Source organism: Ictalurus furcatus, chromosome 5 (assembly GCF_023375685.1).
Source record: "Ictalurus furcatus strain D&B chromosome 5, Billie_1.0, whole genome shotgun sequence".
NCBI lineage: Eukaryota > Metazoa > Chordata > Actinopteri > Siluriformes > Ictaluridae > Ictalurus > Ictalurus furcatus.
In genome coordinates this window covers 18,411,059-18,423,851 of record NC_071259.1, presented here as the reverse complement: position 1 = coordinate 18,423,851, position 12,793 = coordinate 18,411,059, and the positions used below count along the sequence as shown (strand labels likewise).

Here is a 12,793-nt window from a genome sequence, read left to right as displayed (position 1 = left end):
CACAACTTTATATTCCCTGTATATTTAAGTATGGGTTGCTTGTGCTACTCATAATCACAGCCCGTGTCAGCTTCAAGTCCAGATCACAATTTATGACCATTATCAATCCCCCCAAACCCATTGTATCAACTATACCCAGTACTGCTGAACACTTGTCAAGCTTTTCTAGAGCTTTTTAAGAATAAATTTAGCAATATCGACAAACATCTCCCCTCTGCTACCCTTCACAGTCTTAAGGCAATTTGCTCACCAAGCTCTGTGCTGCAGATTCCATGTCTGTCTCAGAACTCTGTACTAAATCTATCTCTTCATTCTGTGAGCTCGACTCTGTTCCTACCTTCAATCTTAAAGCTTATGCTTCTGTCAGCTCTACTCCTGCTGCTCAATTGATAAGTGTACGGCTGCTGTTACACCTGTCGTGAAGAAACCTGGGCTTGGCACAACTTCTCTTGCCAATTGTGAGTGATGGAAAAAAGTGCTCCTTCTGTCTGTTGATGCTGGTCCACTGAACATTCTTCTTCTCCTTGATCTCACTGTGGCTTTTTATATTGTAAACAGCTTTTCAACTGAACACAGTTCATTACTTCAGATAAATCATCTACCTCACCTGTCAATCAAGGGGTGCCTCAAGGCTCAGTTCTCAGTCCTCTCCTCTTTATCATATACAGAACGAATTACAATCGTTCACTGTTCTGCTGATGACATGTACTGTAAATGCAAATTCAACCACATACCTCAACTTTATGTTCCCCCATTCATTCCAGCAATACGGGTTTGCATGCAAGTCTGCCTGCTGACATTAATGGTGTACAATAAATCTGCACAGGTTGTCAGGAATCTTGATGCTCTTCTTAACTCCACTTTCACTTGAGCATCACAATTCATTTCTCACTAAATCTGCCCTTTCTTAAATATCAGAGATGCTAAGCATTTGCTCATTAGCTCTTGTATTAATTATTGTAATGCACTTGTTTATTGGTATATCAGCAAAAACTCTGAACAAACTTGAATACGTTCAATAGCTTGAGTACCAACACTCACCAGGCGATTTGCTCGTATTACTCCCGTGCTGTATCAGTTACATTGGCTACCCTTATCTTCCGGTATTCAACGCAATCTACTTTTTATTACTTTCAAAGTCCTTCACAGTCTTGCTCCTGCCTATCTTTCCTTTACATCCCATCTTGCTCCCTCAAGTCCTCTGGCAGCAGACTGCAGCTTCCCACACCAGGCTTTCATTAGTGGATGGAAGGTCATTTAGTGCCATGGCTTACCCTAATCGCTCCGTGACAGCACTTCTATTACTTCTTTCAAATCTCAGCTGAAATCATTTCTCTTCTTTTTCTCTGTCATAAGCTATTTTTTAAGATACTTTGTGTTACATGCTTTGGAAAGCAGCCCTGAGTAGCAGAAGGGTGCTATATAAACTTAACACATGAATAATTAAACAATCCATCACAAAACTCATGCTTTTTCCCATGTATTCTCTCTAGCACATCACCTCTCCTGCACTGCCAGTCCTGTTAATCCAAAAAATGTCCACCGTACCCCTGTACTCAGCTTCAGTCTCTAAGCACAAAGACCTCCTCAGTGCCCACGGTAAGCAATGAAAAGGTTTTTTTTTTTTTTAATACTTAAGAGACAGTGAGGCAGGTCAACACGAAGCATGACGAAAAGATTCTCAGCTGGATGGATGGAAGGTCTCAAACACGGCATAGACGTACATGTCCACTGCTATTCCATCAACAGGTTTCTTGAAGCAACAAAGATGATCATTGATCGATTTCTTCCCACCACCTCCAGCTAGTATAGATTGAACTGTCGAGGCCACAATCAGAACGATTCGTTTTGACTGGAGGGGGCATTGCGTATGGGATAAATATTCAAACATTTAATGATCTGTCATTTATGGCATAAGATTTATGGCTAGGAGGGGAGCTTTGTGAAAAATGTAAAGTAATGCATAAAAAAATTCATATCTGTGTCATGAAGTGAGGACTGATAAAGTAAATGGGCTCTTAAGCATTTATCATTTTAAATAGAGGTCCACAGGCTTAAGCCACCAAACAGCAAAAATATATATATAACCACAAGCAGAGAAGAAGGGAAGCAGCAGGTGGAGTTTTCCATTTAGGTTTAGTAAACATCTCTCAGCATGACCAATTCTACATTTTCTCTTGCTGAGAATCTGTTTCCCTCTCTAGCTGACCATTTCTAGATACCAGCCAAATGCTTTAGCCATTCTTCTTCCCAGTTAAGGCAAAGAAATCACTACCTCTAATTAATATGTGGGTGCGAGGTATTTAGCTGTGAAAGGTTTTCTTCATGACAGCTAGAAAGAGCACAAAGTTTCACTGCTTTACCCCACATCTTTCACTTAAATAACTGCCCTAGCTAGCTAGCTGCCTGAAATAGCAGCAGTTCTAATCATGTCTATGTGAATGGTGTGGGTTAAGCTGCTGTGTGTGCGCTGGACACTGCAGATAATCACGCTTGGAATCATGCTTTCTTTCACAATTTTGCAAAGCCCATCCTGTACTCATTCAGGTATAAAATGTGCTCAGCAAACTCTGTGTGATTGTTCCTGTTCTTTGAAATTAGATTTAGTTGTGAAGGTATTTATGGGTGTGGGGGCATTTAGCTGTGAAAGGTTTTCTTCATGACAGCCAGAAAGAGCACAAAGTTTCACTACTTTACCCCACATCTTTCACTTCATTAACTGCCCTAGCTAAATAGCTGTGTGAAATAGCAGCATTTCTAATCGTGTCCGTGTGAATGGGTGGGTTAAACTGCTGTGTGCGCTGGGTAGATAATCACTACCGCTCATCATACCACTCAGCAGAGTACTCGTGAATAGACTGCATGGACTGGGTATGTATAATGAACAATGTTCACAATTTCTAATCAGTTCTAAACGAAAAAGCAAAGATAATCCAGGTTATCATAATATTCCTTTAAAAAATGGATTCCTCAACATCAACATGAGCTTTTCAAGTTCAAGATGCTATGGTCTTCTAAGTATCCACACTTAGTGCTACAATTTCAGAGCCAAGTCATGACCAGTTCATGTCTATGGGGAAATCTTATGAAGAGGAGTGTCATGCTTCACAAGTAACACGGAATATTATATTGATGTGCAAACTGTGGACAAGATGGAAATAGACAAGCTGGCATGAGTGGCTCAGTCTGGAGTCTGGCCATCTGGCCAGTGTTTCTTGACACATCGAGAAGACTTTGCTGTGGCTACTGAATACATGTGTGGCTGATGCTTACAAATGTGACCAGCCCGTTTATTTTGCTGCTCTATGGCTCGAGTGAGGACATGAAACCCTTGCTATCGTTCCTGCTTCAGCTAATTAGCTCAGTAGGAGAAAGGCGGGGTGCTCCAGAAAAAAAATAAATAGAGAACTAAGGATAAAGAGGAAAAATAGTGATGACCTCCTCAAGTCAAAGCAGCCTTAGAAATAGCTGACCTACTTGTAGACACACTTTCTGATGTCTGTGTGTCCTCAATGAAGTAACCTATATAGTGGTGTAGTCTACATAGTGAGGAGTGCAGAAGTGCAACTTCCCTTCTCTCATGCTTGCTAAGCATGAGAAGTGATGAGGGTGTGGATAGCAGATAGGTTGTGTGAGGGTCTTGTGTGTGAGAGAGAGTTGTACGGTTTGCTTTTTGCTCCTCGATCCACCTCTGGTTCATCTGAGACAAGCAGATGATCCACATTTTTATCCGCCCACTCTACTTCCACATTCCTTCTTGACATCGTAGTGAAAAAAGGTCTTAGCTCACAGATTAAAAAAAAAAAAAAAAATTTAAATGCTGTTTATCTATTGTATAACTGTGCACTCCTTATAATATCTCAACTTTCTCTGGCTCTTTTAGAGATGATATGAGAGATAAAAATCCTGATGACTTGGGGAGCCAATTTATGTTGTGTTAACAGTGTGGATTGTAAACCAATTAGAATAAAAGTCATTTGCATTCACATCAGAGAAGCACATTATGCATAATACAAAGCTATAAAGTCTGGAGAGGCTGGAAATATTTGAGGTAAAGGAGAGGGGGTGACATTCATCTCCATAGGAGCATGTCTAAAAGTGATTCTGAATGAGGGGAGTAGAGCAAAAAAAAAAACCATGATAATATTGCGAGTCATTTTCACACTGCATTACAATGCCGGAGGTAAAATGCAACAAGAACACTAAGGGAAGAAAGAAGAAAACTAGTAGAACTTACGGCTTGTGATTATGCACTTCACGTTTTCTAAAGTATAGATATGATAACCCCCAAAGTCATTTACAACTCGACAGACATCACTCAAACGTTTGTCAGAATTTTTTTTTTTTGTCAAAATGGAACACACATCCTAATATACCTTTTAGAAATATTTTCCATGGGATTAGATTTGCGCCAAAAGTATTGAATGTAACTTTTCAAAAGACAAACAAATACATACAATGAGAAACAATAAATTAAAAATAAAAAAAACACGGAAACTGAAAACAGTGAACTTCTAAGCTTCGTTTTCGCTAATCATGGTTTATGAATGCGCTGCCAGAGTTTTTAGTTTATGCTTTCAGAGTTTTCATTTACACTCCACAAGTTTACAGTCGCCATTCCGGCACAAACCTCATGTGTGGGGGCGGGGCTTAACAGCGATTTACTCTCATTAGCTAGTGAGATTTGGATCGACAGCTCGAGTGTCCAGCTGAAGAGGAGGATGATGACAATGATGCTCTGTGCCGCTCCTGAGAGCTCATCTCGAAAAAACAGTTGAAAGAGATTACTCAAATATTAATTATAAACTACTATACTGATTAAGCAAGTAAGTAATTTCCACTACCAAGTTCAAACACTATAACTATACAGAGAACCATATCCAGAACGCTCTCCAAAATTCAAACCACTGAAGTCTCTAGTTCCTGCTTAGGGAGCTGTCTATCCAAATCTCAGTAGCCTATGAGAGCCAATCGCTGATAATCCCTGCACACACGACAGGTTTGCACTGGAATGGCGACCACAAACATGTGGAGTATAAACGCAAAGGCTGACAGCGCATTCATAAACCATGATTACATAAAAGTTACATTCAAATCTTTTGGCCCAAATTTAATCCCATAGTTTTCCAGGTGCCTGGTGCTAAACGGCTGAGTAGACACACTGAGGTTCTACACTGATCACAGGCTACTTGAAAAGAAGTTTCAAAATTTGTCTGATATCCTAATATCTGTAAATTATACAGCTTTATGCTTCGCCGCATGCTGCATGACGACTTTGCAAAAATTCTTTCTTGAAAGAACATCCTAGAAAACGCTGTGTCAGAGCTTTATGATTTAAATGACTTGAAACTGCTTTCTGCTGAGAAAGTGTTCGATTCGGCAGCACTATCTGAACCTGAACATGCACTGCCTGGATTGCAGTCATATTGCTGCTCCACCATGGCCAAATAAATAAATAAATAAATAAACAAATAAACAAATAAATAAATAAATACAGGACAAGTAGACCTGAATTCAATAAAAATTAAATTTAAGAAACCCGACCGTGTTCAATGTAGTCAAGAGTTTAAAGGAACCGTTAAGAGTTCTATTATGGTTGGGTAATGGGTACTCACCTCTGGGGCTGGGGGATCAGTCTGGGTTGTTTTGTCAGTTTTTTGGCAAAGGGGTTTCTGTGCAGAACGGGCAGCTTCCTACAAAACATGCATGCACATAATACAATATTACACTCGAGAGCTCCATTAGTAGTCATGTTACAGTTCTGTTCTACATGTAACATCTAATTACTTGTTTAAATTTGGAAATATGAAAAGGCTTGATTTCAAATCCCCTAGCTGAATGCATGAATAATATAAATGAATAAAAAAATCAATGTGGTGCAGAAAAGAAAATTGCTAATAGCCTCAGAAAGACATTATAAAAATGATCCAGGCAAGTCTGCACAGTAGGGTGCCAGTTTGAACATGGTGTGTTCATAGTCTAGAAAGATCTTCTGGGTGCAGAATTATTTTCTTTAAAAGAAAAAAAAAATAAATACAGCAATATTCCAAGTGATATACTGATCACAGTCCTGAGGCATGTACATTCTGAATAAACATGGTTTAACAAGGACAGTGGTAAGGAAACATTAAAGCATAGGCATATGCAGCCAATAGATTTTAAATAAACTCAGTCGTGTTTTGTCTTGAGGGATTTGAGAGATTGGGATGTTCTTGCTTGAGATGTGCAAACAGATATAGCGTAGTACTACGCTCCCAGAGACACTTGTTTGCATGAGAAAAGAGAAGGTGACCTTTCAAGGCGGAAAAGTAAATGTAAAAACGCATCAATAAAACATAAGCAAGAAAAAACTACAAGAAAACTCCGCAGCCTGAACACCACTGATTATGTAAAGTTCTTCTACCTAAAACAGCATGCCACCATGACAGTTATACAAAACCTGCACATAAACATATAAATAATCTAGCTTGCAATGCACAAGTAAGCAAATCAATCTAATAGCAATACTATAATGACAGAGTAATAAAGATTCCACAATGCGATTCAACCAACCATCCTTCACTTTACCCTGTCAATAGGACAGAACAATGGCGTTTAAAATTTGATGTGCTTTTAAGGGTTCTTTTGAAATCACCTCCACAAATCAATCTGACGAATATCAATTTAGCAGGTAGAAAATCATTATGACGGCCTTTCACGTTACGGCTCAAGTATTATTCTTCATTTGTCCTCTCGCATTTATAGCCTCTTGACTGCCCTCTACAGTTTTATTCGAGCCCCCTTTCTTTCGCTAGCATCTTTTCATTTCCTCTCCACATTGCCAGCCCATAAATTTGAGCAGGAGCTGTCATATTTCTCCTTCCAGCATCTATCCTCTTGCGGTTAGGACAAGGAATGGTGTGTTTGCTATAGTGAGTGGTAGTGAGCATATGGTGCCTGGTTCACAACGCAGTGAGTGAGCCCGTGACAAAATATTTCCAGAGCAAACTGGAGTGCTCTCGGGCATCTGCATAACTTTCTATAACTGCAGTTTCAGGAAAGAGAAGCAGACACCAGCTAGACATCCACACCATCGATTATTTATAGCCTTAGCACCACCTAATTATGTAGCGCCAACAAAAAACGAATTAAGTAAAGCAAGCATGAAGCTGTAGCATGCTAATCTTGGTTGCCTGTGAGAAAACTATAGGCATCTTGGCTGAGAAAATGGAGGTGATGTGTATGAGGGTTTGACTTATCTCACCAGCTCAGTCTGCAGAAGCAGGATCAACTCATCTCTCTCTTTCAGCTGCTGCTGCAGGGACTGGCTCTCATCTCGCCCGGGATCCTACACACACACACATACACACATACACACACAAAACCTGATTTAAAAAGGGCTACTTTATTCAGGCCATCTCTTCTGGTTGAACACTAGTTTTTCAAGTAAGAGAAGAGAAAGTGAAGAGGAAGTGCGGTTTTTACACTGAAGTTTTGTTTGATGTGAACTTGCTCACCATTACCAGCAAGTCTGGTCAATATTCATTATCTGTGTATGGAAGAACCATAAGCTTCAAAGGCACTAGTTCTAGACCACCAAAAGCTCCAAAAACAGGTTGCAGACTAAAAAAAAAAATGCAATGTCATCTGTCTCTAAACTCCATAGTCCACATACATATACAGTGTAGATTTGATGACTAATACACTGGTAATAAAGAGCCCTAGATATAACATAGCTGCTTTCCAGACAGGGTTTAATTTAAGATAGTAAAGGGATTAGTCACACTAGGGAAATACAGTAAAGTAACATGAAAGTCTTCACATTTAGGTGCATAATGTTGGGATAATCATACTAATGATGCTGCAATGAAAGCCTGTAATATATCTGAGGTTGTATATTGGGAAAGTACAAAAAGCGGGGGGGGGGGATAAATGAGCGTTTAAAGATGGAAATATGTTCCCCAAATCCCTCAAAGAAAATTGAAGTGCTGCTTCCATAGGATTTTTGGAGCACAGCCAAGGGATGAATTTAGGCATGGGGGAGTGGAGACCCCATCACCTTTGGATAAAGTGAATAACACACAGAGCTGAACTCCAGTACTACAATTTGATGGATATGTTAAAAACAAAAAATAAAACTATATTAGTGATAATGACAATAACATACTGCTTCGCCGCCGACATGCTTTCATTTCAGTCCTTCCAGGATTTTGCGATCGCAGAAATGAATGCAAAAATCAAGCCAACTCCACAATATTCTGAGGACCCCGAAACTTTTCAAAATTACCGCTGGTTTGGGCCAAGATGCGTCACGTGACGTCATCACAACATGCGTTCAATCAAAGCCCTCTTTGATTCAGGTATGTCAAACATGAGCACAACTAAAAGGCTGCATTAACAACAAACATCACTGGGAAAGACAAAACTATTTTTTTTAAAAAGCATAAAATACTCTGCAAGTTGAATTTCAAATGTTGAGAAAAGCAGGAGTAAAATCAAGCATATTTTGCTGCAACAATAACAAAGAAAATGCTAAAATCCTGTATGGACTGCCATTTCAAAATTGCAAAAGTTTGTGAGTTTAAATGCTTTGCTTCATATTTTTACTAGGAAATATTTCAATAATACCAAAACAGACAAAGAAGGAATACTGAAAATCTAAGGTCCTGTCACTCGAATACAGGAATAAATATCAATCACAGCGCCCTGATTTTTGAACATCCCATTCCAGATGTAGTCCCCCTTTGCTGTTGTAATAACCTCCACTCTTCTGGGAAAGCTTTCCACTAGATTTTGGAGTGGAGCTGTGTGGATTTGTCCTCTCAGCCACAAGAGCATTAGTGAAGTCAGGTAAGGGCGAGAAGGTCTGGCACGCAGACGGCATTCCAGTTCATCCCAAAGGTGTTCAGTGGAGTTAAGGTCAGGGCTCCGTGCAGGTCACTCGAGTTCTTCCACACCAACCTATGCAAACCATGTCTTCATGGAGATCGCTTTGAGGACTGGGCCATTGTCATGCTGGAACAGGTTTGAACACCTTAGTTCTAGTGAAGGAAAATGTAATGCTACAGTATACAGACATCCCATACAATTGTGTGCTTCCAACTCCAACATGGCGTTATATCACACACATATATGGGTGTGATGGTCAGGTGTCCACAAACCTTTGGCCATATACTGTATATTGACCAGTGCTGTTCCCACATTGTTGACATTCATGTACTAAGTACAAATATCCACCAACTCAAGCCCAATTCAACCCCCGAGCACAGCTGAAGGGATGCTTGAATATACTGTACCACCTTAGAGTCATTTATTCATATTCGTATTTCTATTCTATTCTTTCTCTGGTCGTGTTATTATTGCATATATGATTGATTGCTGACTTTAGCCAATACCCCTCAATGCAGTTTATGTTCAGTGTATATGGAATGAGGAACTTAAACTTTAATCTAAAGGTAATTCATCTCCAATGTTCAAATAAAGGTCAAAAATGATTTTTTAAATTACAATCCAAATTCTGACTCTTCTAACACATCCTAAACACTTAGAATGTTCATTAATCAAGGTGTAGAAGTACAAACAGTCAAGAGCTGGGCTTAATCCTGTTACAATGCTGTCCACCAATATTGGCACCCTTGGTAAATATGAGAAAAGAATGCAGTGAAACATTGTCTTTATTGTTTAACCTTTTCATCTTTTGTTCAAAAAATTCACAAAAATACTCTGCTCTCATGGTTATCAAACAATTGCAAACACAAAACAGGTTTATCCTATATATATCTTTGTTAAATATAGGTGTGCAACAATTATTGGCACCCCTATGAATTCATATGAGAAAAATATGATTAAAGTATATATCCATTGATATTTATATTGTTTTTGTACACCCAAGTGAATAGGAACAGGAAAATGTTCAAACATGATTTCCTGTTTCACAGGGGTATAAACATGAGGCAACACATAATTCCCTTAGTCATTCATAACAATGGGTAAGACCAAGGAATATATCTGTGATGTGCGGCAGAAGGCTGTTGAGCTTCACAAAATGGGAAGTGGCTATAAGAAAATAGCACAACCATTGAACATGCCCATTTCCACCATCAGGGCAATAATAAAGAAGGTCCAGTCAACTGGAAATGTTATGAATCAACCTGGAAGAGGACGTGTGTCCATATTGTCTCAACGCACTGTGAAGAGGATGGTTCGAGTAGCCAAAGAATCTCCAAGAATCACAGTTGGAGAACTGCAGAAGTTAGTTGCATCTTGGGGTCAGAAGGTCTCCAAAAATACAATCCGAAGTCACCTACATCACCACAAGTTGTTTTCAAGACAAAAAGCCTCTACTCACATTCAAAAACAAACTCAAGCGCCTTCAGTTTGCCAGACACAACTGGAACTTCTAATGGGATCGGGCTCTATGGTGAGATGAAACAAAATAGAGCTTTTTGGCAATAAACACCAGAGGTGGTTTTCGCGCACACAGAGAGGTAGCCATATAAAAAGTACCTCATGCTCACGGTTAAATATGGTGGTGGCTCTTTAATGTTTTGGGGCTGTTTTTCTGCCAGAGGACCTGGACATTTTGTGAGGATACATGGACTATCAAATATCAACATATATTAAATGAAAACCTGACTGCTTCTGCCAGAAAGCTTAAAATGGGCCGTGGAGGGACCTTCCAGCAGGACAATGATTCAAAACATACATCAAAATCAACACAAAAATGGTTTACGGACCACAAAATCAAGGTCCTGCCATGGCCATCCCAGTCCCCTGACTTGAAACCCATAGAAAATCTGTGGGATGAACTGAAGAGGAGAGTCCACCAGCATGGACCTTGAAATTTGAAGGACCTGGAGAGATTCTGTATGGAGGAATGGTCTCAGACCCCTTGCCATGTATTCTCCAACCTCATCAGGCATTATAGGAGAAGACTCAGAGCTTTTATCTTGGCAAAGGGAGGTAACACAAAGTATTGACTAAAAGGGTGCCAATAATTGTTGCACACCTACGTTTTACAAAGAATTTTTTTTTTTTTTAGATAAACCTGTGTTTTGTTTGTAATTGTTTGATATCCATGAGACTAGAATATTTTTGTGAATTTCAAAGTCTAAAGGTTAAACAATAGAGAAATTTTCACATCCTCCTTTACCAATGGTGCCAATATTAGTGGAGGACACTGTACGCAGTCAAAAGGATTACATGCTTCAATGTCACATGCTAAACTATTTCTGGAAATGCTCCATTGTGTAAAAAAGGATCTCAAGAGGAGCCAATGTACCTCTGATGGAGCTCAAAAAACTAAATAAATATCTTTTCATCTTGATACCAAATTTCAAATTAGTGAACTTCTTTTTAAAACCACAATCCGTTCTGTGCATTAAAAAGGTCATATCCAAATCCAGGCCTGTGGGAACATTTAATTATACCATAATTATAGATACCAGATTTACCAAGAGGCATTTTATCTCTGCAGAGGCATGGTGGACCTCCAGAGAGCAATTTGGCCACAGTTACACTGACACACACTCTCACACAAGTACATAGACAAACAGACGAATGCCTTTAGCATAACAAGACTGTGTGCAGTGTCTTTGGCGCCTGCTGTAAAGGTCCACTCGAGTAGTTTTTCAGTTTAGTTGGCCTAGTTAGACACTTCAGCGGCGGGAAAGGGTCAGGCAACAAATGAGAACACTTTACTGTTATAGAAAACACAAATGCAGGAATATGCTGGAAGTTCAACTCTTTAGACACACATAGGGTAAAAAAAATGTCAACTGTACTATTTTCAACTATGGTAAAGGAAAAACATTATTTATTAATACACATTTTTCTTCTTTTTAATTCATAAAATCAGCCTTTCTATTACAATACTAATACTGTAATTAATTCTGTGAATATACTAATGGCTTTTTTTTTTTTTTTTTGCAGTTGGCACAAAATAAAGAGTCTGGAGCCTTTGTTATGACATTCAGGGGAGCTCCATAATCTTAAACTTAAAAGGACATTGTACCAAGCAGTGGGACTACAGGTATGCAGATGGTCACTGCCATGGCCACAGGTGTGACAATGTGTGCTTGATAACAAAACATTTTGAACAATATTAAGTTTTGCTGTAAAACTATATAAGAATTTTTTTTTTTTTTTGCCTATTTCTGCTGACACCAGAACTGTCGTGACGTTCTCCTAACATCACTCAGTTTGTTTAACCAGGGAATATTTATTGGAATTAGTTCAGATACCTGAAGTTTTAGTTCAACAATATTTTGACATTATGTCCTTGATTAACCTACATTTGTGCTCATAAGCTTACAAGAATATATAAGCTTAAAAGAATGAATAGATACATCCAACACCTGTTCAAAACAAGTATGCATGCATTTCTTTTGTCTGAAGATGTCTAAAACTTCGAATTATGAGAAAATAATCCCATTTTCAAGATAAAAAATCTTTCCATTTAGACCTAATTACCATACTTCAGTGACTTGCTGTGCTCTGCATAATTTGTATTTACTGGTGTTAGCAGTAATTTTGATCATAGCGTGTGAATGTTTAGTCAGAGTGTGTATAGGGTGTCTGAAAAGTCAGGAACCAATGAGAGTAAAATTGCATATACTTAATTTGTATTTATAACTTACAGCATATGCTCTACAACTTCACCCTTATGCTGTATGCATTTTCTCATATTCCCATTGGTTCCTGACTTTTCAGGCATCCTGTACTAAGGCTGGGCGATATATCGATAAAATATCCATATCGTGATAAATGATTTTGCGATACAATTTTTTGAGATACCAATGATATGTTGATGTAT

General features: G+C 38.8%; 1 protein-coding gene across 2 annotated transcripts in view; it reads right to left on the bottom strand.

The window, feature by feature from the left end:
• The window catches only part of ccser1 (coiled-coil serine-rich protein 1), a 97,779-nt gene that overhangs the window by 31,434 nt on the left and 53,552 nt on the right, over positions 1–12,793 (bottom strand). For both annotated transcript variants that reach the window (XM_053625023.1, XM_053625024.1), the window contains exons 8-9: positions 7,244–7,327; positions 5,616–5,693 (exon numbers count right to left, since the gene is read on the bottom strand). In XM_053625023.1, the coding sequence (XP_053480998.1) occupies positions 5,616–5,693; positions 7,244–7,327 (162 nt within the window). The remainder of the gene's footprint in view (positions 1–5,615; positions 5,694–7,243; positions 7,328–12,793) is intronic.